Below are 27,096 nucleotides of genomic sequence, written 5' to 3' on the forward strand. Positions count from 1 at the left end.
AACCTGTCCTCTGTGGCTGTATCTTCCTCTGGTCTCCTTGCTGATGCCAGGATGGGCTGGGTGTCCCTCAGCATTCCCTTGTCTCTGTAAATCCCACTTACCCTCCGAGACTCTGCTCCAGGATCTCCTTCTTCCCTGGGCCCCACCGTCTCGGCTAAGCCCATTCCCAGTGTCAATATTTTCCACAAATGTGTCAAGCCCCCTGCTGCCCACCCCACATGGAACGCTCCAGGAGGTGGAGGACAGAGAACATGGGTGTGTGCTGGGTGCACGTGCACCCTCCGTCTCATTTAATCTGCACAGCAACCTTGCCAGGGGGCAGCTGAGGACTCGGGTGAGGATGCCAGGTTCTGTGAGGTCACTCATCCCTACGCAGTGGTCCTGGGATGGAGTCCAGGAGTGACTGACCCCACCTGCTCCTCTTCCTCTTGCCTCACCACTCCCCAGGTCCTGGGGTCTCCCCAGCCATGGGTGAAGGGGCTTCGGCTGATTCTGTGGAATGTGCTGCTTCCCTGATACCTGCTGGGCCCTGGCCCATTGCTGCAGCTGCGTGTAGCTCAGCAGGAGCCCCCCGGCCCCAGCCTGTCTGAGCCACAGTTGGGTTTTTCACGGTCAGCTCCCCAGCAGTACACGTGTAGGAGGCCACCTTGCTCGGTGCCTGCTCTGTCAGTTCCCTCACTGCGGGGGCCACGTGCACCAGCCCGGGAGCCTGGCTGAGGTTTTGTGAAGTCCTTGGTCTTAGTCCTCAACGGTGCCTTCTTCTCTGGGGTTTCAGGTGCTTTTGACGGTTATCAGATAAGTGGGAACATTAGTCTCTAAAGCCCTGTTGGTAATCCATGAGGCTGGTGTGCATTTTATTTACACAATGGCCCATGGCGATTCCAGGACTTTACTCAAAAATCCTTATCTAGGGCCGAGCCCGTGGCGCACTCGGGAGAGTGCAGCGCTGGGAGCGCGGCGACACTCCCGCCGCGGGTTCGGATCCTATATAGGAATGGCCGGTGCACTCACTGGCTGAGTGCCGGTCACGAAAAAGACAAGACAAAAAAAAAAAAAAATCCTTATCTAGTCCTGATCTCGGATCCCGGGTGCCCTCCTGGAGACAGCATCTTATTTTTCAGGCCCTAATTGACGTAACGAGGAATGCCAATTCCATTGCAAATGAAACGAGTTAGCTGTGAAGCTGCCAAAAGCAGAGTCTGCTGGCGCTGCCTCCCAGGAGGGTGTGGGTCTGCTCCCAGCGGGACTGTCCCACTGCCCCTTGGTGCTGCCATTCCATGTGGGTTGGAGCAGCAACCCTGGCCTTTTTTAATATATGATTTTTTTCTTTGAGATGTAATTTACATACATTAAAATTCACAGATCCTAACTGTATGGTTTGATGAGATTTGACAGTTGCATACACCCAGGTAACTTATACCCCAGTCAAGATACAGAACATTTCCATCACCTTGGAACAGTCTCCCGTGTGCCTGCTGGATGGATTCGCCTCCCCCAGAGCAGCCACTGCTCTGATTGCCGTCACCTTAGATTAGAGTTGCCAGTTCTCGAGCCTCAGGTCAAGGGAATCATGGTATGTGGCCTTTCGTCTAGCTCCATTCACTCCACGCGGTGCTGCCGAGGTGCCGCCTCGTCGCCGGGTGTGTTCATCCCTGTTAATTGCTGAGTGGAATCCATGGTATGTAGGCACCACATATGTTTGTACATTCACCGCTTGATGGATATTTGGGTTTTTTCCGCTTTGGCAATTATCAGTAAATTTGCTTTTAATTTCCATGCACATGTTATTTTAATGACACATATTTCCATTTCTCTTGTGTAAATACCTAGGAGTGAGATTGCTGGGTCATAGGGCACAGTGTGTGTTTAATTTTCTTACAAACTACCAAACTGTTTTCTAAAGTGGTTACACCATCTCCCGCTCTCCCAGAAGTTTGTGAGAGCCCTGGCTGCCCGTTTACATTTCACAGATTTCTCCTCGGCCCATCAGTGTCTCCATCCTCAGCACCTCTGCACCCGTGCTCAGAGTGTACCTGTACTCAGTGCACACCTGTGCTCAAAGTGAGCCTGTGCTCATTGCATGCCTGTGCTCAGTGTACACCTGTATACCTGTGCTCAGAGCGTGCCTGTGCTCAGAGTGCACTTGTACTCAGTGTACACCTGTGCTCAGAGTGAGCCTGTGCTCATTGCATGCTTGTGCTCAGTGTACACCTGTATACCTGTGCTCAGAGCGTGCCTGTGCTCAGAGTGCACCAGTACTCAGTGTACACCTGTGCTCAGAGTGAGTCTGTGCTCAGAGCGCACCTGTACTCAGAGCACACCTGTGCTCAGTGTACACCTATGCTCAGAGTGAGCCTGTACTCAGTGTACACCTGTACACCTGTGCTCAGAGTGCACCTATACTCAGTGCACACCTGTGCTCAGTGGGCACCTGTGCTCAGAGCATGCCTGTGCTCAGGGAGCACCTGTATTCAGAGTGCACATGTACTCAGAGCACGCCTGTGCTCAGCGAGCACCTGTGCTCAGAGCGCACCTATACTCAGAGCATGCCTGTGCTCCATGAGCACCTGTGCTCGGTGTACACCTATGCTCAGAGTGCACCTGTGCTCGGTGGACACCTGTGACACTCCAAAGAGGTGTTTTCACTCTAGCTGACAAGGATTTTTTTTCCTCTCCTAGTACATTTAATTCAGAATCTAAAGCTTATTTTCAGCACATAATTTGTTTCCAATCAGAGAGGACAGGATGTTGTGTGTCTCACGAGGGCAGCAGCGTTGGTGGTGGGCACGCCATCACCACATGCAGCACAGCCTGGCACTGGGCTCACCCCGGGTCCAGTTCAGAGCGGGCTCCATGTGAGCCTGGGCTTCCTGAGGAGGGTGGAGACCCCTTCTTGAGCTGAACGCTTTACTTTCCTCCTCTCACTATTTCTTCTCCACCCTGTGAAGCTGACATCAGTATCCCCACTTTATAGATGAGGAAGCTGAGGCTCAGGGAGGTTAAATGGGTTAATCAGAGTCACGGCTGCCTAATGCCACGTTGCCCTACCTCTTGTGGTAACTGCCATTTTTCAGGACCTCCAAAGTGCCAGGTGTAGGCCACATGCTTCACCTTTAACTTTCAGAGCAAACCTGTGTGGACATTAATTGTCCCCATTTTATGGATGAGGAAAACCAAGACTCAGGGAGTTTGAGTAACTCGTGTGGGTCTTGCAGCCTGTCGGTGGCAGGGCTGTGATTTGACTCCACATCTCTGGGCCATGTTCCCGCAGCTCTTGGTGAAGCTCAGAGGTAGAGTGTCAGGGACAGGGGTGATAGCTGGACCAATTGCCACAACGCTTCTTTCCTTGACACAGAGTGGATATTTATACCGTGTGCAGGTGTGAGTTTAACCAGGCATGGAGATTTCAAAGACTCCAGGAACCTCCTCTTGAACTGAGAAGGGGCTGTCCTCACCTCCAAATCCTGGAGCCGCGTGTCCTCTTGCCCTGAGCTCCTGGCGGTTGCAGCAAGGGCTGGGACACTTCCCAGGGGTGGCCTAGAGGAGCCTGCTCAGCCTCAGGAGGGTCCAGCCTCCAGCAACCTGACGAGAAAGAGTAAGGATCAGACGGGCGGGGGATGTGGTGATCCCAGGAGATTCCTCAGAAAGGTACTTTGGGGGAATCAGAAGCTTCCTGCTGAAGGGCCCTTAGTTCATCTAGCCCCAGACTCTGGGGGCTCTGGGCTCCCTGCACCTCCTGTTATGGAGCCAGCACTCTCCTCCTGGACTGGGAAACTCCTGGGGCTCTGGTGCCCATGCCTGGAGTCTAACCACGTTAGCCTGAGGGACATGGCCCATTGAGGAGCTGACTCCTGGCCACTCTTAGTCATTCCCGATGCTCTGGCAGTCAAGAATTCTGTTCCTGAACACACCATCCTAGCGCACCTCTGGGCTGCCCCTCTCTGCCTAAGACAGCCCTGTCCCTTCTCGGCCTGAAAAACTTCTGCTCATGGAAGTCCTTTCTACTGAATGTAGGTGTCTTAAGGAGCACTCCCATATAGCTTAATTCACTTTTATTATCACATTGTTCCAACTGTGGTCTGTCTGCATTGTCATGGTGATGAGCGCCTCCTGTCCTGCACGGAGCTTGCTGGGTGCCAGGTGTTCTGCACACTTACGTCTGCAGTGCGTGCAGCCACCCCCTTGCCCTGCGGGACATTCCTGCTGTTCGCCCCTTTGCACGGAGGGGAGGCAGGTGGGCAAGGGTGCAGGTGAGGCTGGAGCACCCTGGAGTGGGAGGAGGTGGCAGATGGGACTCAGAGCCCCACACATAGGCCACCTGCTGGATGGAGGCCACCAGGACCACCCTCAGGGTGGGGAGGACCCAAAAGGGAGGGTGCTGCCACCCCCAAGTCAGAGGGAGGAAACGGAGGCCCAGAAGGCCCTCTGGCTGGTGGTAACACCGTGCCACCTTTCTGTTGTTTTTCACCAGGAAATTCCTCAAACCTTTGGGAAAAGTGTCGACACTGCTTAACATTGCAGGATCTTCTCGGTAAACAGACGGGGGCACTCAAGCAGCCCATCAGCATGTCTCATGGGGACTGCTAAAGCCTTCAACTGTAATTGTATGCATCAACCCTTGCCATCACACTGTAGAGGTCATATTTAGTCCAGTCGTTGTCCAAATTACTGTGGATTCTGAATTTAGGCTGTTGGAATGCATGGAGTCATGTAGTGATCCTTTTTTACTCGAACTTCAGAACATGCATGAGTTCTCAGCAGAAGTCAGGGTGGACCTCTAGTGCCTTCCACCCTGGTCCTCACACCTTGAGAAGGTTTGGGAAGAGACCGCTCCTTAAATGCAAGTGTGACGAGTCTTCAGAGACCGTGGTTGGTGCAGCCTGAACACTGAGGTGTTTGGGGAGTTGCTGGCGGAGGCCAGAGTCCAGGGGCAACTTGGAAGGAGACAGGAAGGGTGATTCAGACAGTGGGGGCAGCGGGGACCTGGCACGGTGGGCAGCGGGGGTAGCAGGACACAAGTCCTAAAGGGGCTGGCCAGGCCAGGTGGCTGAGTACCGGAAGCCAGCACCAGGTCCCCCTCCTGGGTGTTTCTCTGTCCCGGGGATACAGTGCCATCCAGGTGGGATACAGAGCAGGGCAGGGTGCCTACAGAGGGTGAGTGTACTGCCCAGCTACAAACTGAATTCCTGAACTGTCCAGGCTGTGCTCCCCCTGCTTATCATCCAGGTGGTGAATGCCCTGAGGGTGGAGCAGGGAACAGGGTCTGTGCTGCCCCCGTGGTGTCCCAGTCCCGTCACTGAGAAGTGGCTGTGGGAGCCATGGCTGGAGGGGCAGGTGGGAACCAGCACTGATTGGCTGCAACCAGGACAGAGCTGCCACCAGGGCAGGGAGCAGTGGAGCTACTGCCTAGGATGGAGGAGAGATGGGTTCACCAGGGCAGGGAGCAGTGGAGCTACTGCGCAGGATGGAGGGGAGATGGGTTCATGCCCACAGGCCATGGGGACCCTGGGAGGCCCAGCTGTAGAGGGCTTGACAGGTCAGGCTGCAATTTCTAGTTTCCCTTCCAAGGACTGATGGGACAGGAATCCCTCAAGGCATTACCTGCCTGTGTCCTGGGGTCTGGGAGCCACATCAGTCCTCTCGAGGGTTCTCCAGAAGCTGGGGGCAGGGCAGAGGGAACAGGGAAGGTTGGCCAGAGGGTGCTCTCCCCTCTCTTAGGCAAGGCATGTCTGGCTCTCCAGCCCCCAGGCCCCTCCTCAGGGCTTCCACACCCTCCTGCTAGGGCATGGACTGTCGCTGACCACCCAGTGGGCCATCTTGTCCCGCACCCCTCTTCTGACCTGTCCTCAACCCAGGAGGGGAGAGCATCCGAGCACACACACATCCTACCTGTTGCCCACCTGCTCAGAGCTCCCCCTGGTGTCTACAGCCAAAGTTAAGGTTGAGGTCAGGGCTGGTGGATATCCTGCTCCCTCCTGGCCCCAGCCTGGCACCTTGTAGGGCTCAGCAACAGTTTACCACCTGCAGAGAATGGTCCTGAGTCAGCAGCATCGCAGCCCTGTGGGTGGATCTGGTGTTCTTGGGCTCCTGGGTTTTCTCCCCCGCACCATGAATGGACGGTGTGCACTGCAACCAGGCTGTTGGCACACCTGCAGCCCTGTCCTGCTCGTGGGTCATTGTAACAGTTCTCAGTGTCACCTTCAGAAGATACCTTCTAGTGACCTGCTTTACCATCTCCCCTGGACACTGTGGTCCCCCATTGCAGAGGTAGGGAAACTGAGTCAGGAAATGAGGGTGCTAGTGCCAGACTGTTTCCATTTGCCCTAAGGGGCTGCCTTGGCCCTGCGGCCCCCTCCCCTGCCACAGGTTCCACGTGGAGAAGAAAGTGGATCTGTCACCCTCAACAGTCACCTTCCAGTTTCAGTGTGTGGCCACTATGCAGTCACGGTCCCCCTGCCTGGCTCCCAGCAGCACCATGGGCGATTGTGGGGTGAGAAGCAGTGCTCTGGACAAGCCAGTTCACAGATGTGCCTCTGAGAGGGGCTTGCACAGTTATTAAGTGCCTCCTGTGTGCAGGGCTGTGTTGGCAGGGACACGATGTTACGCTGCCCTGCCCTAGCCCCACCCACATCTGAACCGCCCGTGCTGAGCTGCCCTCTGTGTGTCCTTCTCCCTTCCACCCCCTGGCCTGGTCTGGTGCAGCAGGGACAGGGTCAAGGGGAAGGAGAGGGACGGGCGACCCCCCAGGGTGGTGGGAGTGACTGCTTGATGCCCAAGAGCCCTAGGTCCCTCCTGGAGTTCCCCCGTTCTTCTCTCTCCAGCTGCTCGCTTGGGGCAGGTCACTTCTCCCTCTGCTTTCCTTGTCTGCGCATTGGGATCCTGTATCTGCCGGAATTGTGGAGATCAGCTAGACACAAGGGTGCTTTGTGAACATCAGGTGACACCTCCGTGCCACGTGCTGGTCATCCCTTCTGTGTTGGTGAGAGCTGCCTGCCCACTCCATCCCCACTGTGGGCAGAACCTCACATCTGCACACAGGCTGGCACAGGGGAGGTGTGCGATAAACACTTGCTGAAGTTTATTAGTGCCCATCGGTTAAGAAATAGAAGTGACCTAAGCCTGTTTTCCCAATGCAGCAGCTTTGTGAATCAGAGTAGACATCAGAGTAGGCACGAATGCCAAGGGCAGGACCTTGTCCTCCCCACGAGAGCCTTTGAGGGGCTGTAGGAGAATCTGGGTTGCTGGAACGTTCTGTATCTTAGTCTGGGTGGTGGTTACTTGGGTGTAGACGTTTGTCAGAATCTAACAAGCTGTACACTGAGCTCTGTGCCATTCACTGCAAGTAGCTTGCGTCTTAATTTTTTAACCGCAGGCCCTGCCTTTGGAGAGCCAGGAGGCCTGGGGTGGGGAGCATCGGGCTGTGTCCTGCCATCACTGCCCACGCCGAGGTGCTCTCCAGGAGGCCTCTCTGCGGAGAGGAGCACACAGTGGTCTGTCATCAGGCTTCCTGGGACGCCGGTGTAGATGTGTGTCCCCTAAATTAGATTCCGGGGCCTGGAAGTGGCGGGATGATGAGGCTGAGGCCATGGGAGTGTACGTCTGCCGCTCACATGTGCAGATTAGATTTTCTAAATCACTGTTTATTTTACAGAGGTCTGGAGGTCGGTGTGGGGAGAGGCAGTTAGAAGCTCTGCTATCGATTGGATTGCGCTGTTAGAGTGATTTGTTTGGAAGGCGCGTGCTTGGTGGTGGCGGCCTCTCCAGATCCATGGCCCAGGTGGTGGCTCCAGGGCCTGCTGCCAGGAACAGACATAAACTCTCCCCAGCCTCCGAGGGTCTCTGGGGACACAGAGGGATGAGGAAGAGCAGGCACCAACCATTTGAATGGTTTTCCCCCTCACCCCAGGCCTGGGGAGGCAGCCCCCTCCCTTCTGGGATAGGGGAGTCACCCCATCTCCCCTCTCCTGGCAGCCCTGGAGACGAGCCCGCAGATTTTGCTGCTTTGTTGCAGGGAGCACAGAAGAGGGAGAACCAACCCCAGGGTCTTCCCAGAAGAAGTTCAAGGCCTCCAGCCCCTGCCCCAAGCCCTCTGTGTGGTGACTGCACCTCACCCATCCCTCTCCAGGGCTTCGAGGCTGCACCTGCACCTGAGCCCTGCCTTCCTCCCTTAGCGATGCGAGTTACCCCTCCTATGGGATGGGGCTGCCTGCTTCCCTCAGAAGCTGCTGTTCCAGGCAGTCCTCCCTGGAATTTGCACATTCCAGCAGGCTGCTGGGTGTGCCAGTCGAGGTCCGTGGGCAGAGCTTGAGTGCCTCCCCTATGAGGAACAGGGGCACCATGAGGGCTGGTGGGAGGGATGGCACGGGAGGTTCCAGTTCTCTTTCAGAGACAGCTCCGATTTTCCAGTTGAGTGGATGTGGATACGGCAGTTTCAGCTTGTCTTGGGGACACCCTCTGCTGCAGAACTGGTGTGACTTCAGAGGCTGCCGCTTCTGTGTGGAACTTTCCAGAAGGCCTCCCTCACCCACCACTGCTGGGGCCTAGTGGCTGTTTTCTTGCCCATCTTGAAGATCACAGCCCCTAGTCCTTAGTCTGTGATGCCATTTAGAGTGTGTATTTCCTACTAAATAGCATAAAATTACCTCCTTTCAAGTTAATTAAACCACTTTGCAACACTGAGGGCTGCTGAAAGAGTATTTTAAATGTCATTGCACGGTAGCCTCTTGTGTTTTCTGGGGCTTCCTGATTAAGAGCGGCTCCCCCTGTACAGGCCTCTGTGATTGGTTAAGTGGCCCTGAGCAGCTGCCTTGCTGGCCCCAGCTTGGTCAGGGTCACCAGGACCGAGTGGGGGAGCTGTGTGCACCAGCCAGCCGCAGTGGCTGCATACATTACACCTGCGGTGCTCTCAGTAGACGGGTTTGCTTTGAAGAGAGGCGTCAGCAGCGTCCTGGGTTAGGGTTTTAGACAGTGACTCCCCTTGTGGGGCTTGAAGCCAGTTTCAGGAAAGCGTTCTTGTTTTAAAGACCTGGAGTTACAGTCGTCTAAGAATCCCTGGAGGTAGCTCACCTCTCGGGAGCCTCCGTGTGTGGGGAGCTGGCCCTCAGCACCCTGGGAGAGAGCAGGATGCAGGATGGGAAAGGGCCCAACAGAAGAAGACAGGGAGGTCTAGACAGGCCTCTGCACTGCGGTGGCTGCTTCTATGCCCTGCCCCTTCAGGAGCCCGCCAGCAGTCCATCAGGTGGGAAGGGGTGAGGACCCACCCCTTGCCCTCCCCAGAGGGCTCCTCTCTGGCTCCCACTCAGCACTTTACTGCACAGCAGCCACACACCTGCCCCTGCTAAGAGCCTGCATTGGCTCCCCATTGCCCACAGGGGAGTGGCCAAGCTCCTGGGCATGGCGTTCAAGGCCCCTGGTGCCCTGGTCTCTGCCTGCCCCTCTGCTCCTTCACCACTGCCTTTGGCTTAGAGCTTCTTGTCCACCTGCTGCTGGTGCCCCTGCCTCCTCCACCACTGCCTGGCCTGCCTTCTAACCCTGTGCACTTCCTCCGCCGCCCGCCTGGAACATTCTGGTACAATTTTCAAGGTCCAGCTCAGATACCACCTCCTCCAGGGAGCTTTTCCGCGCCCCAGCTCTGTACACAGCTTACTCTCTGCCTCCTTTTGTGCTCATTTTTTAATTATAAAATGTGCAAAGGGTACTGCAATAAACCCCCACGTGCTTTTCACCTAAATGGATAAAGGTGGACATTTTGTCAATTTGCTTCTGATCCTTTTTTTGAAAGGCTCAAATGTCACAGAGGAAACGTGTCATCCATGTTCCCTCCCTCCCTCTCCCCTCTCCAGGGCAACCACAATCATAAACTGGGTGGATGTCCAGGCCAGTGCTTTTACTAAAACATATAGATTCCTGTGGTGCTGACTTTACCTAAATGGTGTCAGGCCACTTGTGTGTTTCACTGGGTGGTGTGTGTCCAAGCTGTCAAGCTGTCCCCAGCTTTTCAGGCGCAGGTCAGTCTCTGGGCTTGTGGCATGAGTTGCTGGGTGTGTGCTGGACAGGGGAGCTGTGGGCCTGGGCTTGCTTGTCTTCACTGCTGCCTACTGCCAGCACGGGAGACTCCTCGCATCTGCCGGCACCCAAGCCTCCATCCCTCCCGCACGCTGGCAGCCACTGTGCTGTTGGTCCTTGGGGCATGTTCGTCCCTCGCCATTGCTGGCGGCTGCTGTTGAAGCCCCTGTGCCAGGCGCCTCCCACCTCCTGCCTCTGCTCTGGTCCCTGTAACAGGGAAGGCGGTTTGGCACCCTGGTTTTGAGATGAGGAGAGTGATGCTTGGCATGACCTTGGCCAGTAGGGGAGTGAAATTCAAACGCAGGTCGGTTGACCTCCCTACCACTGACCTTTGCTCTAGTGTCCTGAGCAGTTGTGGACACGTGGGCTGAGGTGGGGGGGCACAGGGCAGTCTGCTGTCGGACAGGGCAGGCAAGCATTTCCCCGGTTTTCATGTGAACTCTCAATGGCACCTGATGGCTTGTAGACGAGCTTGGGGTCAGTGGAGGCGGAATGCTGAGAGAGTGAGAATAGGGAACTGGGTGTAAAGGCCAGGCCCAGCAGGGTGTGGAGCTGCAGTCGTCCCTCCATGTCCATGGTTCCAGAACCTATGCGGATACCAAAATCCGCGGATGCTCAAGCCCCTGATATAAAATGGTGTAGTATTTGCATGTAGCTTACCCACATCCTCTAGGTTACTTATAGTACCTAATACAGGGTAAACACTATGTAAATAGTTGTTACACTGTATTGTTTAGGGGATAATGACAAGAAAAGAGTCTGTCCATGTTCAGCACAGACACAACCATCCATTTCTTTCCCCCAATATTTTTGATCCGCGTTAGCTGAATCTGCAGACATGGAACGCGGGGACACGGAGGGCCGCCTGTGTCTCCCTCATTCCCAACAGCCATGAGGGCAGCAGGCAGCTGGATTTCATCTGCGAGTAATAAGCTGGCCTCACACGGCCGTGAAGCAGGGCCTGTGTCGTATTAACATCTGTGGGCAGCTATCGATGCTGGAGCTTACCTGTCATCTCTGGTGCATGTCGCCACAGTTCTGAAAGATGCAGGAAATCTGTACCTCGTGTGACAGTTAAGTCACCGAGCTCTGGCAGTGCGCATAGTGGCTCGGCCACATGGAGGGGCGGGGAGCAAGGCCGTCTTCCACCCGCCCCCCGCCCCTGGCTGCCTGGCGGTTGTGGGCAGCCTGGGGCTGCGTCCCCACTTTCCTCACCCAGGCAGGTGGAGGCGGCGCCTCGGGGGGTGCGAGAAGCCCGAGCCCCGCTCTGGGCAGCTCAGTGAACTCCTGCCCGGCTGGTGAGGGGCTGGAGAAGCAGAAACTACGAAGTCCCGTCCCTGCCGTCCTGGAGCCCCACTCTGCAGGTGGACCTGACAGTGAGCGTCCCAGGACCCCAATGCCCTCTGTCCGGCACCACCCTCCCAGCAGAGGTTAGTCACTGTCACCTGGAACGTGGCAGCACACCAGGTGCTTGGGATGGGTTTCCTTTCCTCTTCCTGCAGGGCAGTGGCACTCTAGGGCACGTTCTGCTCTTGTGCTCGTAGAGTGGGCTCAGGCTCGGCCCAAGGGGCCGGCAGGCAGCGGAAGGGCACAGGTCTCAGCGCCAGGCTCTGCCATGCACTCCCCTCCAGGCGGGCACACCGCCACCGCCACCGCCACCGGCCTTCTTTCTCCTTTGGAGTGCAGCGGTAATAACCACGTGTCTAGCCCCAAGAGGCTCAGCAATGTGAGGGACAGGAATGTTCGTCTCTGTGCCTGGCATGGCACCATTCATTGGGACCCACTGCTCGTCTGACGATGTCTGAGCTCCTGGGGGTCAGCCCCCATAACCCAGCCTCATCTTGGTCCTTCAGCCTCTTCACCCCCAGTGCCACCCAGACAACCTCAGCTCCTGCCACTGACCACACCCCAGGCACCCGCCTCCTAGCCGGTGCTCACGCTGGTCCTGCCTCCCCTCCCTGTCCACCCCGCAGAACCCAGCCCTGCGACCAGAGTCCTCTCCTCTGGCTCAGTCTCAGCCCACAACTCACCTCGCACCTCATGGATGTTTGTGGGCATCTGGGCTGGGGGTGATGCTGGGCTGGGACCCATCTGGGATGGAATGTGGAGCAGATCTGCAGGGACATTTGGAGACTGAGGATGTGAGAGCACCAAGGGACCCCCCCTGAGATATCTCGGGTCACCAGGTGGCAGTCAAGGGCTCAGATCCTGGTGGGAGCCAGGCTCTGCCATTGACTGGCTGAGAGGCACTGGGCGAGCCCCTAGCACGCAGCACTCCGTGCGGATGGAGGCATGGCAGAGAGTTCCAGTAAACGTGAGGGGAAGGGACACCACCTGGGCGGCTTCCTTTTCTTTCATGGTTGGCTGTGCAGTGACCGCAAACCCTGGTGAGTTCCTGCCCCGGGCCAGGCATGGCATAACCCTGCTGTCTTAAAAACACAATAAACTGTTCAAAGTCTGGATGATTTGTGTCCCCCAAACAGCTCAGGGTGAAGTCTGTTCCACCTGCTGATTTTAAGCTGTGCTTCCAGGAGCATTTGGGCGGGGGGGTTGAAGGTGGCCAGGTGGGGTGGGCTGTTCTCTGCTCCCCGAGTGAGGGACAGAAACCTCTGTTTTTCTGCTTAGAGTAGCACCATTCCTTGAAGCCCCAGAAGGAACCAGAAGCTGTCTTCTGGGATGGAACCCAGGTGTGAAACAGGAGATTTTCCCATTTCTTCCTCTTGTGTCGAGAGCCCTGTGGGAAAGTCTTTGACAAATGGTGTCCTCAGCTCCTGCAGAGGGCCAAGCAGGCAAAGACTGTGTTCCACCGGCCCCCAGGGTGGTGGGTGAGCGCTCTCAGTTGCCTTGTCCAGTCTTGTTCGGTGAGAGTCTCTGCAGGAAACATGGCCCACCATGACGGAGCAGCCACAGAAACCCAGAACCTTCTGTAGACAGTTGTCCTGGACTCTTCAGAAAGTCCATTTCATGGGAAAAGCGGTGGTGTGGGGCTGTTGTAAATGAGAAGAGGCTTAAGAGATCCATAAGCAATAGCCCTTGTCCTGGGCTGGGTCCTGGCTTCAAAACAACAGGACAATTGGGGCGTTAGACTGTGTGGCCTGGGCGTTTGGGCGGTGGGAGGTTGGTGCTGCCGTGTGAGGCAGGTGGGGCGCAGCTCTGCGGAGAATGTCCTGTGTCACAGGCACATGTTGAAGTGGGGAGCAGCAGGGCTGTATCACAGTGGACGTAATCTACTTTAAAAGGGCTTTACTGTATGTTTTTCTAGGTTTTTATCTGCTTATCTGTATTGGTGTTGACATTGTATTAATACAGGTAAGGAAAAAACGAAGCCCTACGAATGTCCCTTCACAGCCCCAATGGGAGGCTGAGGACCAAGAAGCCCCGGGGTTTGGCCACTGTGAGGATGCTGTGCCCAGGAGGCCATGCTGCTGCCTGGATGGTTTCTGGTGGTGCCACTTACTGGGCAGCAGGTATCACTGGCTGGGTGCAAGGGCTTTCTCACGACCCCCACAGCTGGTGCTGCCCCCGTTCCATGGGGCACTCAGATCCACCTGGAGCTCCATGTGCATCACTAGGGAGTGCTCGGAATCTCTAGGAGAGGGAACTGTATGCTCCTATTTCTCAGATGAGGAAACTGAGCCCCATGTCATGTGCACAGCACTGGGCATGGGGGAAGGGAAGTGGTGAGCTAGCACCCCCTCCCCAGGAGGCCTTCAGGGACCTGGCTAGACAGAGGCTGGTGTCCAGGGCAGTTGGGGACATCCTGCGGGAGTCAGCCTGGCACTACCATCCATGGCCACCTCCCTGCATCTTGTTGGATTGATGATGAGCTTGTGACTTTTAAGTCATTTAAGACTCGGGCAGTCATTTTAACTTCCTGGTGCCTTTCTTCTTGTCGAGAATGTTTCTGCTGACAGCTGGGTAGAGCTCCTGGGAGGGGCCAGTGTGGGCTGTGGCTTCCCGGATGCCCCCATGCCCTGCATCCACAGAGCATCTCCCATTCTCTGGGTCAGGGCAGGGTCCAGAGCATATTCCGTCTTGCCACAGGGTGGTCTTCTCTTAGCCAGCAGAGCTGAGAAGAGACCTGAGCTTTTGGCTTACGCGTGTGGCTTTAGGAAAATGTCTTCCACTTGCTGGAAGTTTTTCCATCTGTGAACCTAGGGCGAGGACTGGACAGTCCCCAAGTTCAGATGGTCTGCAATTCAGTGCTGCCTGTGTCCACTTCGCATCCTCCAGTTTCTCTAAAGGGAACATGGAGCTCCTTTTGCAAGTCAGCTAAGCTGCTATGTCAGAGTTGCTAGCCCCTGGGTTCCGAGATTTTAAAATAGGAAACTTCTCTCTGGACTCCAGTCCCACAGCATCTAAGCTGTGACCTGTGGCTGTGGTCCTTTTCACCCAGTGCCTGGGTCATGATTTATGGATGGGCACTTAGAGGACATATGTGTGTCCCTAGTGACTGCCTGGGCAGGACAGACATTGCTGTTGGATGCTCTTGGAACCGTCAACAAGAGGAGGCAGCTACTAGAGGAAGAGCCACGGGCATGGGTGAGGCCGCTAAGCAAGAGGGCAAGAGGGTGGGAAGGAGCCCTGAGGAGGGTCAGCACCTGAGGGCCAGCAGGGATAGGGCGCCCAGAGCAGGGCCTGCACAGGAGCAGTCGGAGGTGGGAGCGTGCAGGGTGGGCAGTGAGGTCTGGGGCTGCCCAGAGGTCTGGGGAGGCCAGGGCTGAGCAGGCCACTGAAGTTTGGGACAGGAGGACATTTGCCTCTGTAGTGGGACCAGAGGCAGGTCAGGGTGAAAGCGCCTTTGCCCTGCGGGTTCACACTTGCCTCAGCTCAGGGCAAGCACAGGCTGCAGACTGGCTAAAATATCGTTCTGAAGGAGATACAGGTGGGAAGCCCGAGGACATGCCCATGATGTTGCCGCAGGGGCGCTGGCTTTCTTCTCTACTTCCCCACGCTTCTCTGCACTGGTGTCTTTCACTCTGATTATTGAGGGAGAGGCAAGTGCAAATGTCCCCTCTTAGAGATGAAGAAATGGATGTGGGAGGGTGGAGGTGGCTTCCCCAGCTTCCCCAACAAGAAAGGGGCCATGCCAGGTTTTGCACCTGGACAGGCTGACCCGACACTGGGCCGACCGTCCTGCCTCAAGTGCTCCCTGCTCTGGCTCTTGGGTGCACCTTCCTCCCAGGCACGTCTTACCACCCGCCTGTCCCCTTGCCGCATGCCACCCCCCGCCCCCATTTCCAGGCACAGGGAGTCTGACCTTGTCCCTCTGCCCAGGGCTCAGGGAGCCTCTTACCTGCACTAGGTGCTGCGCTGGGGCCTTGGTGCCCACTCCCTTTAGTCCTTGCGTACCCCGTGCCACAGGAGCCCTTCATGTTGCAGATGATGAGCCTGGTATGCCCCGCTATGGCCCGAGTCAAGCCCCACAGCGCTCAGAAACGTTTATTTGGGTCAAATTTTTCCAAAGCCACCTGTGGCATCTGCCCTGGGAAATCATAGGGTCTGCACTGACACCTGTCTCCTGCCACCTGTCTTGACCATGTCTGAGCTTCTCCCAGGTTTCCTGGGCTGCCGGGGGACTCAGCTGATATGGGGAAAATTTGAAGTTATCTTTGGCTTTTATGGTCCTTTTTTTCCCTATTAAAATGCTTAGTGCTGTGAGTGTAGTCATAAGGAGCTCATTTATCTTGACAGAAGTGCGGCTATAAACTGTCTGGTGCTCATGAAATAGCCTCTGAGACAATTGTTTCTGCTGGTATCAATAAATTCTAATGCAGAGCGGGAAGGTCAGCCCTTGCCAGATAAAATGTTGTTTCGGCTTGCTAATTAAAGGTTTATAAGGACAGGGAAGAATGCACCCTGGGGGTGGGCCTCGGAGTGAAAACAGACAGACAGAGACAGGAGAGCGCTCAGAAGCCAGTTTAGCGTCGGCAGAGAATGGACCATCGGAGGAAGGTGACATGAGTGTTCTGGGAGGAAACCCACCCTTCTCAGAAGGGGCGAGGTGGAGGGGCCCTGCCTAGCTGTTTGTAACAAACTCCTCCCCAAAGCATGGGACTTTGGGCTTTGACTCAGAGAATCATCATGTCTTTGGAGCTCGGGGCTGTGGACTGTGGGCTCGGCTTGTGCAGAGCCTGTTCCTCCAAGGACCTGGCTTGGAGGATCCTGTGCTCAGGCACCCCACAGTTGGGCTGGAGTTGGGCAGTATTTGAGTTGATGGAGCCAGCAGGCGAATCAGGAGGTGCGTGGCTGGGTGCTTTGTTCAGGGACCTCCTGCAGTTGCTCGACGTTTCCCCGTGGCTGTGGCTGGTTGTTTCTTGGTAACTGCGTGCTGAGTACAAGGTCAAAGCAGCGCTCTCCCTGCCTTTTTGTCCCTTGGGGGCTTTGTCCTCTCCTCCCTCTCCTGGAAGGCCATTCCTTTCCCTCCCTGAGTATGAATTCCTAAGGTGGGTGGACAGGAGTCGCCAGTGTCCCAAGTCAGGAGGAAGGCTGAGCCCTGACCAGAAATGAAGGCTTAGAACCACGGACACAGAGCCAGAGAAGTTCCCAGGGGAGAAGAATCCATATGGAAACACAGAGACATGTGCACCAAAGTGGATACCCAGAGAAACAAACAGCTGGGACCCAGTAACACCTGGCAGTGGATGCACACCCAGGACAGCAGCCACAGCCACAGAGCAGCCTGACAGAGAAACACGCAAGGACTCCCAGAGACACACACAGACTCAAAAACACATAGACCACACGTGCCCGTCTCGTCTGGAGCTTTGTCTTAGGCATGTTAGCCAGAAGGACAGCCCCAGCAAAAGCACGTTCATGCCTGTTCTCTGGATCCTATGGGACCTTCTGGCCCCATGGCCCCACCCTTGTTCACCCACTGACAGGGAGCCCACTCCAAGAAACCACTGGAGTGAAGTGCCCATGTGGGACTTTACACTGCAGAACAAGTTCCCAGGTTGGTAGAATCACCTGTCGGACCCACCTCCACCGTCTGGGCAGGGGCCCAGGGATCTGATTGTTAACAAGCTGCATGAGTGGCATCAGCTGGCATGCTGGGGAGAAGAGGTCAGAGCTGTCCATATGCATCGCTTTGTGGAATTGAGGGGGACACAGTGGGGTGGAGCCCGAGGTAAGGGGAAAGACATTCCCATGCCCTCCTACATCTTTTAAAACATGTGCATTTGGGAAGGCAGGCATTGGGCAGTGCTTAGGATATTATTTTAGTGCTGCCCACCAATTCATGCCACCAAGGGACATAAAAGAGCACTATGGATTGAGACACTTCCTCATAAACTGACCGAATCTGTTTTTAATGCTCTGTGTTGCATATAAAGCTGTATTCCAACAAATGTCCAAGTGGATTTCCAGTTAAATGTGGTTAATTTGGCTCCATGCAGAGAGGCAGGCAGCTGGCTCGATTGGCGTGAATATCTCGGGCTTTGACCACATGGGGTAAAGAGGAAGCAGGAACCATCCTATCATAATCAGAAGAAGCTGGTCTGTGGGGCCTGAGACTCTCTGCTGTGTCATTTGGGGTTGGATGTTATACACTCTGAGGGTGGGGAGATAGTGGATAAGGGGAGAAATAGGAGGGGGCATTTCTTTTTAGCAGCTTTGTTGGTGAGTAATTGATATACAAGAAACTGCACATATTTAGGGTGTTAAATGTGATAAGTTTGTCATACGTAGACACCTGTGAAACCATCACCACCATCAAAGTAGTGAACACATCCGTCACCCCCAAAAGTGTCCTCCTCTTTTGTAATCTCTTCCTCACACCCCCACCCCATCTCCACAAAACCTCTTATGTGTTTTCCATCACTTTAGATTAGTTTGCATTTTTCAGAACTTTATATAAATGGCATCATACAATATGAACTATTTTGGAGTCTGGCTTCTTTCATTCAGCAACATGATTTTGTGATTCATCCATGTTGTGAATATCAACATGGATGGACTATTACTCCTTCTGTGGCTGAGTAATAGTCCATCCTATGGATATACCACAGTTTGTTCACCTGTGTACCTGTTGGTGAGCATTTGGGATGCTTCCAGTTTAGACTATGACAAATAGAGATAGAGCTGCGAAGAACATTCATTTACAAGCCTCTGTGTGAACATGTGCTTTCATTTCTCTGGAGAATGCCTGGGAATAGAATGGCTGGGTCATATGGTGAATGTCTTAATTCAGGCTGTTATAACAAAAATACCATGGACTGTGTGGCTTAAACAACAGGCATTTATTTCTCACAGTTCTGGAGGCTAGGAAGTCCAAGATCAAGATGTTGGCTGATTCTGTCCCTGGTGAGGGCTCTCTTCCTGGTTTGCAGTTGGCTGCCCTCTTGCTGTGTCCTCACATGGCAGCAAGAGGGTGGAAGCAAGCCTCTCATGTCTCTTCTTATGACAGCACTAAGTGAGGGTTCCACTCTCATGACATAATCGCTTCCCAAAGGTCCCATTTCCAAATACCATCACGTTGGGGACTAGGGTTTTAACATATGAATTTAGAGGGGACATAAACGTTCAGTCCATAGCAGTAAATGTATGTTTAACTTTTTAAGAAGCTGCCAAACTGTCTTCCAAAATGATTGTATCATTTTATGTTCCTAGCAGCAGTGGATGAGAGTTCCAGTTGCTCTGCATCCTCGTCAACAGTTGATTTGGTCAGTTTTTAAAATTTTAGCCTTCTCAATAGGTACGTAATAGTATCTTACTGTGGTTTTAATTTGCCTTTCCCTAATAACTCAAGTTTAGTATCTTTTCATTTGCTTATTTGCCATCAGTATATCTTCTTTAATGAAATATCTGTTCAGATATTTTGTTCATTTTTAAAATTGGGTTGTTTGTTTTCAGATTATTGAGTTTTGAGAGTTCTTTTATATATTCTGGATACAAGTCTTTAGCCAGATAGGGGATTTGCATGTGTTTTTTCCCCAGTGTGTGGCTTGTTTTTATATTCTTCCAACACTATCTTTCTAACTTCAGGAGTTTTTAATTTTGTTGAAATCCAGTTTGTTGGTTTGTTCTTATGTGGATTATGCTTTTAGTGTTATATTTAGTGCTCTTTGCCTAACCCAAAGTCCCAAAGATTTTTCTTACATTTTCTTCTACACGTTTTATAGTTTTAGTCTTTACATTTAGGTCTCTGATACATATTGGGTTGTTTGAGTTTTTGGTATGGATTGAAGTGCTTTTTTTGGTTCTTTTTTAGGTATCTTCTTGTTCAGATACCATGTGTGAAAAGACTATCCTTTCTCCGCTAGATTAATTGCCTTTTCAGCCTTTGCTGAAAATCAGTTGACCATATATGTGTGAATCTATTCTGATCCATTGATGTATTTGTGCATCTTATCATTAATGCCACACTGTTCTGATTACTGTAGCTTTGTAATAGGTCCTGGAGTCAGGTGATGTGACTCCTTCCCCTTGTTTGGTTGTTGCTCCTATTTGTTTCAGAGTTGTTTTGGCTATTCTAGGTCTCTTATACTTCCATATGCATTTTTAAATCATTTTGTCAATTTCTACCAAAGAAAATCCTGCTGAGATTTTTGATTAAGATCATATTGAATCTATAGATCAATTTGGGGAGAACTGATGTCTTAACAATATTGAGACTGATTCATGGTTATGGTAGATTTCTTTCTTTGCTTAGGTCTTCTAAAATTTCTTCTAAAATTTTTGTTTGGAAGTTTTCAATGTACAGTTCTTATACAGCTATTGTCAGATTTATCCCTAGATATTTCTTATTTTTATTTTTTTTATTCTATTGCAAATGCAATTTTTAAAATTTTCTAAATTTCTGAGTGTTGGTGGGTAATGTACAGAAATACAATTCCTTTTTGTATATTTTTCTTGTATCCTGCAACCTTGCTTTAACCCATTTATTAGTTCTAACACTTTTTTTGCATCTTTTGAGATAGGCATATGATTTTTCTTCTTCTGTATATTATTACAGAGAATTACACTGACTGATTTTCAAATGGTGAAGCAGCTTTGCATTCCTGGGATAAATCCAACTTGTTCATGGTGTATTATTCTTTTCATTGTTGTTGGAATTAATTTGCTCACATTCTATTAAGAAATTTTGCATCTGAGTTCAAGAGAGAACCTCGCTGGTCACTGATGGTTTGGCTGGCTATGAGTGAGGGCTGCCTCTCCCTGCATCAGGCAGGCTTGTGAGGTACAATGTGGCTGTGTAGAACTGCACCTTCCTAGGGGCTGTGGTTCCCACAAAAGGAGATTTTAGGCAAGCCAGCACCCCAAAACACATCTCTTATGCTTGTGCAGACCTGGAGTCCCTGGGAGGTTGTCATTCCCCATCTCCCCACCCCAAATGTCCACCTACTGCTGGTGTGGCCATCCCATCACGCATTGGAGAGAGTTCCATGTCAGCATGTCAGGGTGCACCCAGGTCACTCGAGGGGCCCAGTAGGGATATGTATCAAGGGTCTGCAAACTATTGCTATTTTCTGACTTGTTTATCGTTGTTTTCAGACTCTGTGCTACAGAAATATTCTGTAATGGAGAAATGGCTTTATCCACAAAGATGTTTACTGCAGCATTGTTTATTAACTGGAAAAAGATGGGGCTGAAACCCAAATTTATAAGCAGAGGGGGTTGGCTGAGGAAATACTGTTACCTCTGCCAAATGGGAAAATTGGTAGGCATTAAAACAGTGATTTCTGAAGATTGTAGCAACATTGGGAAATCTTGCATGAGTCGTCAAGTAAAAGTAAAAAAACAGCTTACACAACATATAGAGAGCTATATAAAAAACTGACTGAAAAAAGGAAGCTGACGTGCCGCAGAGGATGATTGTTTTCTGGGCAGTGCTTTTCTTTTTCTTATTGTAGTTTCCAGAATTTCTTGAACGAATGTAGATTATGTTTGTGATCAAAAATATTGTAATTAAGAGAGAGCAGGAGTAGAGTTTGCTGACTGCCGGGCGCCTTCCCCCACGTGGCCAGGCCGGGTGGGCTGCGCTGGGCCTCAGCACCCTGTCTCTGTGTCTTCCAGGCTTTGGGAACCATCACTGCAGTGCCTGTCACAGGTCCTCAGGTGAGCTCCTTGCAGAGGTTGGCCGGGCAAGGAGCGGCAGTGCTACCTCAGGTAAGCAGCCCTTGGCGGCCCTGGGTGGTCTGTATGTCTGTCCCCACTAGCTCCGTCCCCAGCCCCTCAGACCAACCCTCTCAGTCCCTCCCTCGGGCAGCACCTTCCCTCTGCTACCTCCTCTGCCCATTCTTCAAAGGACACATTTGAACCAGGTTTTTCACAGTGAGGAATCCGGTTTTTCAAACAGTGAGGAATTATGAAATCGATTTAGTGGGTCATGACCAGAATTTTTTCCAGATGGAATAAACTAGGCTAGACTAAAATAGAATCGAAATATCAAGATGCATCATAAGCATTGTCTCCTGAACAGTTTGCTTCTGTACTGGGTCACAATGTAACATGTATTTTTGACTATGGGTCATGGTCAAAATAGTTTGAGAGACTGTGGATGAGGGGATTCATTTCAGGAGGCATCACAGACGCAGGGCCAGGTGCCCTGAGTTCTAGTCCAGGCTCCCTGAGTAGGTCCCATGCCTTGGACAAGTCACCAGACCTCTAAGCTTCCGGGCCTGAGGCCACTCACCTGCAGAGGGGCTGATGCAGGTGCCCGCTTCACCCAGCAGCCACTGTGAGGGTTGAATCGGAGCACACAAAGCATTCGTGGCCCTGCCTGGTACAGAGCAAGCACCTGGGAATTGCTAACCAGTACCCTTCTTATCACTAGCTCAGCGCTGTTGAGCACCTGCTGTGTACACCATTCAGGCAAGGGGCTGCCGGCTGTGGAGATGAAGATGGCCCCTGCCTGTCCTGGTGCTGTGGGGCTGGACAGATGCCCCCAGCTTGAGGATGGTGACAGGCAACTGTCCTGGGCCTTCTCATCCATGTGGCAATTTTCCCCAAGTGCCCACCTGTGCTGAATCCAATAGGGCCCTGTCCCCAAGAGGCTCAGAGTCTGGAGGGAGGACAGACAAGGAAACAGACACTGACCCCAGGTGATTGGGCCAGCTCAGAAGTATACATGAGGTGGCGGGATCCCTGAGGAGGCCCATCACATGCCTGGGAGTCAAGGAAGGCTTCCTGGAGGAGGTGGTGCTTGAACCAGGCCTCAGGGTGGGAAGATGTTGCAGGCCGAGGTGGAGGCAGCTCAGGGGGAGGGCACAGGATGAGAAATAGGGGCAGGAGAGGGCGGGGGGCCAGAGTCCCAGCACTGGGGAGGAGGGCGATCAGAGAGGGCAGCAGGGACCATGAGGGCCTTGGAGTCAGGTGTCCCCTGGCAGTGACCTGTTGGCATTGGGGAGCTATGAAAAGCCTATGAGTAAGGAAGGGTTGGGGTTAGGGCTCCAGGAAGAGGCAGCTGATCAGGCCTATGCTGTTCTCCTCGGCGCACTCCCAGCCTTCCTCCTCTTGCCTCATGACCTCCTGGGCTTCTGTCTTCTGTTTGCCCTGCTGTCTCCCTCCCAACAATTTCCTGGATGTTCCTTTTGAACCGCTGGCGTCCAGTCGGTCAGCTCAGGCCGAAGGTGCCCAGTGCACTCCTGGGCCAGCCGCTGGCTGTTGCTACCCCAGGAATCTCGAGGAGCAGAATAAGCCACCTGCGATGGGGGCTGAGCACAGACCCCGAGAAGGGAGAGGGACTGTGGGACAGGGAAGACCCCCGAGGCTCCGTGCGGCTGCATACACCTCCAGGTGGCAGTGGCAAAAGGCCATTCTGTAGGCTGGAGGCCTACGCGTTTGGGCCAAACCCTGAGCCCCTGGCTGGGCTTATTTGCAGTGTCCAGCACCTGCAATTGGGGCCTGCTCACCTCCCCCAGAGTCCAGGTTGCGTAGTGGTAGCCAGCCTGTGTCAACCAGAACATGTGGGCAAACCCCAAATGACAGGGAGGAGCTGACAGCACCTGGAACAGCTGTTGGCACAGTGGGGTCAACACAGCTGACCCCCACTCACATGTTCCACCTGCCCCACACCCAGCCTCTGCACAGGCATGGACAGCAGTTCCCCAGCGGGTGACTACCTGCGGCGAAGGGCTGGCAAGGGCCGAAGGATTCTTTCCAGAGTTTTCCCCATTCAGTATCGGTGTTTTTGTTAACTGTGAACTGGGTGTGTGGGGACCAAAGGCCCTGACCACTGGTGCCAAGGACGGAGTGACAGGCTCACCTGAAGCCAGGCTGGCCCCATCACCTGGCTGTTGTGAGGCCCCTGCTGCAGGGGGGGCAGGCCTAGTTTGCTGAGGGCCCACTGTGGCAGGGAACAGGAAGGCCACCAGAATCCAGGGGCAGCTCCATGCCAGTCACCGGGAGGAGCTCGTGCCGTGATGCCTGCCTGACCAAGGGGCACCTGTGCCTCAGTGACCTGCCCAACGTTGCAGAACCCTGAAGGAGCTGCCTCGGACCCCTCCTTCCCCGTGTGTCACTGGAGACAGTAGGGAGTGGGGGATGGGCAGGGACAGCACAGTTCTCCGTGGCCTTCAGTAGTGCCAGACAGGCTTACAGGGGTCCTGGCTCCAGTTCCACTGCCCTGACGGTCATAATGACTGTGGCATCACTTTGCTCCTCAGCTGTGTCTCTTCCTCTCTGGTCCCCAGCTTGCTGGTCTGTAGAACAGGCCAGTGCACCCGTGACAGCAGTGCAGGTGAGGCGGGGCTCAGGTCAGATGAGAAAGCAAGTCGTGTCCCATCTCCAGCTGCCATCTCCTCTTTGAGGAGACGATGTTAGCATGCTTCCCCAAGGGTTGGTGTGACCTCGTGTGGGAGACAAGGTGTCCTCTGGGGTTCCTGCTGCCACGATGGTTGTAACGGCGGTTTCACAGGAAGTCAGGATGAGGGTGCTGGTGACAGCTGGTATCCAGGGCACAACCAACACTTCCTGTGCATTTTCTCACTTACTCCCAGTCCCAGGTGGGTCCCATCACCCCTGGTGCATGGATAAGGGACCTGGGCCTGAGAAGGATCAGGTGTGTCCCCAAGACCACACAGGTCCTGCAGGAGACCCCAAGATTAGCACTGACAACCTGCCCAGAGCCGTGGTCTGAACCACTTCGCAGCTGCCTGTGGCACACCTTCACTCTCTTGTGCGGGGACTCCTTAGGGCATAACCTACCAGCGACACGTGCACAGCTGATGGTTTCCACGGGAACACAGTGGCAGCCCTTGCCCAGATCAAGGAGCAGAACCAGGCAGGTGCAGGAGCCCCTGCGTCTCCTCCCAGCCCCTGCCCAGGGGGTGCCCTCCAGACTTCGGACGCCAGAGGGAGCTCTGCTGCTTTGAGACTTGGTGTGGCTAGAGTCTCACTGCACAGCCTCTCCCCTGACTCCCAAGTGCCGCCTGCCCGTCGCCTTCCCCTCTGTTCTTTACACTTTGTCTGAGGAGCTGGGAGGGACTCGGGCCCAGAGTGGCTCCTCCTGAGCCTCGTGGCCAGTCAGTGCAAGCCCAGGGCAGGGGAGGCAGTGTGGAGAGCATCAGTAGCTTCAGAGTCAAGGTCTCGTCCACTGTGAAACCCAGGGTGGGTCCCATGACCTTTCTGCTGCCGTCCCCTCACCTCTGACATGGGAAGCCTCTGAGCCAGGCCTTGTCAGTCCTGTGCCTGTCGTCACCTGCCTGTGTCTGTCTGTCTGACCATGCACCTGTCCCTTCCTCCCAGGTTAGGCCAAAGACTCTGATTCCAGACAGCCTCCCCATCACCCCAGGCCGGGACCGGCCACCCAAGCAGCCCCCAACATTCCAGAAGGCCACCGTGGTCAGCATAAAGAACCCCAGCCCTGCCCTCCCCACTGCCAACAACACCGTCAGCCATGTGCCAACGCCCGGTAGCCAGCCCCAGGCCCTCGCCGAGCCCGCTGCCCTCACCTCTCCCCTGAGCAGCGCCGGGGTGGCCTATGCCATCATCTCCACGTCCCCCAGCAATGCCGCCGCCATCGCCCCCAGCACCGCCGTGTCCGTGGTCAGTGACAGCATCAAAGTCCAGCCCCTCCTCATCAGTGCCGACAACAAGGTGAGTGCCCGTGGCAGGCTCCGGAGGGGACACACCCCCACCGTGGGAGGACTTGGAGGCCGCTATCCAAGAAGTGCAGAAGGAGGCTCTGGCAGGGTGAATGAATGGGGTGTGAAGGAGTGATGGAGGGGACAAACCGTGCATGAATGAACGGGGTACGAATGAATGAACATGTGATCAAGGAACATGTGGCTGAAGAAATTAATACCAATGGAAAAAGAGTGATCGGTCAGTGAATGAATTACTTAATTCATTGGAATAATTAACTAATAAAATGTGTACCTGAGTGAGTGGCTGGAAGAGAGTCCAGTATTGATTATCTGTCTCTTCTGGGGAAGTCAAGGACTATTTTTACACTACAGGTTCCTGAACGGAAAATCTGTAATTTCTTGCCAAGATTTAAAACTAAAACTAAGGACCTCTCCCTGGTCTCCTCTGAGCACCTCGGTTGGTTGTGCAGTTTGAGGCCTTTGGGGCTACAGAGGAGCTGTCATTTCCTCTCTCTGGACTCTTTTCCTCTGTTCCCAATTCGGGGTCTGCCAGGCGGCCCTTCTTGAGCTTATGGTTGGTGTGTCTTCCATGTCCCCAGCCTGAATGCTGATGCTCGACTCTCTGTGACCTTATGATATTGCCCTGATGGTATCTTGAAGGATTCTCACAGTCTGAAGAGCTCCATGGGCCATGGTCACATGGTAGGTGCCCCCAGGACAGCACCTGGGGGGTGCCGCTTAGCAGGTGTGTGTTGAGTGAGCACCCATTTCACTGCAACCCCACCAGGGTTCGGTGTCAGCCTTTTAAATCCTCTGCTCATCTAATAGGTGAAAACAGATGCCCTGTTGTTGAAGGTTGAATTCCTTTCATTATTATCAAGCTTGAATGTTTTCCCTGTACTTTTTAAGAATTCTGTCTTCTTTTTTATTTTCTTTTTTAAAGATGACCGGTAAGGGGATCTCAACCCTTGACTTGGTGTTGTCAGCACCACACTCTCCCAAGTGAGCCATGGGCCGGCCCTAAGAATTCTATCTTCTTATGTGTGTCTCATTTGAGGATATATTTTGCCCTGTTTTCTGTTGGAGATCTTCTTCCCATGAACATAAAAAGGAGCACATTTTTCCATATGGAGAATTTGGGGGTTTAAAAATGTAATACAAAGATGAACAAAGAGCTTCCCTTAAGCCAACAGAAAGGTGGAACACATTTTCTCTTTGTGCTTAGGAACCTCAAATTCACGAGGCAGTCACCACATTTTCTAGGAAGAAAAAAAAGTTCAAGTAATCCCTGGCTTGGGCCAGACCCTGGCTGACTGCTCCTGGTGAATTCCTGTTTCCTGTGTCCATGAAAAATAACAATTCTTTTCCAATTCCCTGTCCAAAAAAAATAGAGTCGCAGATGGAGAGGAGTCCATCTGGGGAGAGGCTAGGCTGGATGCATGGATTTCAAACCTACTTTTTAGTGTCAGACTCTTTGATCAAACCAGATTATACCCTCAGCCCCAAGGGAGGCTGCCTAAAACGGGGCTGCTCCGGGCAATGCCAGGCTGGGTAGGGTCTCGTGCTCACCTTTCCCTTCCTCACCCACCCCCCATGGCTTGGCAGGGCCCCTCAAGGCATTATTTCCACCTGCTAATCCAAGGTTGTTTGAGTGGCCAAGACACAGTGTGTCGGGGGGCACCTGGTGGGTAGCACTGCAGTCAGACCAACCCAGGAAGAGTCCCAGCCCCTCTGCCTCAGGCAAGGAGCAGTCTGAGCCCTCTTAGCCTCAGTTTGCCTGCATTTGGGCTGGGGATTAAGAGACCAACCTCTCTGGAGTCCTTGCTGCCTGAATCTTCATAGCCTCCCTGGAAGGAGGTATTGCCAAGGTTTTATTGGCTCAGAGAAGCAAAGTGGCCTCCCCAAGTCTGTGCATCTGGAAGACGGTAGGGCAGGATTTGAACCCTTGCTGGTTCCTAAATCAGGCCACTTTCCGGGCAGATCATCCTCACGGAGGCGCAGG

General features: G+C 53.6%; 1 protein-coding gene across 2 annotated transcripts in view; it reads left to right on the plus strand.

Annotated features, from left to right (window-relative positions):
- PHF21B (PHD finger protein 21B) overlaps positions 1-27,096 on the plus strand; it is a 104,431-nt gene that overhangs the window by 54,169 nt on the left and 23,166 nt on the right. For both annotated transcript variants that reach the window (XM_063076063.1, XM_063076064.1), the window contains exons 3-4: positions 21,082-21,174; positions 24,754-25,104. In XM_063076063.1, coding sequence (XP_062932133.1) covers positions 21,082-21,174; positions 24,754-25,104 — 444 coding nt within the window. The remainder of the gene's footprint in view (positions 1-21,081; positions 21,175-24,753; positions 25,105-27,096) is intronic.

Source organism: Cynocephalus volans, chromosome 12 (assembly GCF_027409185.1).
Source record: "Cynocephalus volans isolate mCynVol1 chromosome 12, mCynVol1.pri, whole genome shotgun sequence".
In the NCBI taxonomy this organism is placed as follows: domain Eukaryota; kingdom Metazoa; phylum Chordata; class Mammalia; order Dermoptera; family Cynocephalidae; genus Cynocephalus; species Cynocephalus volans.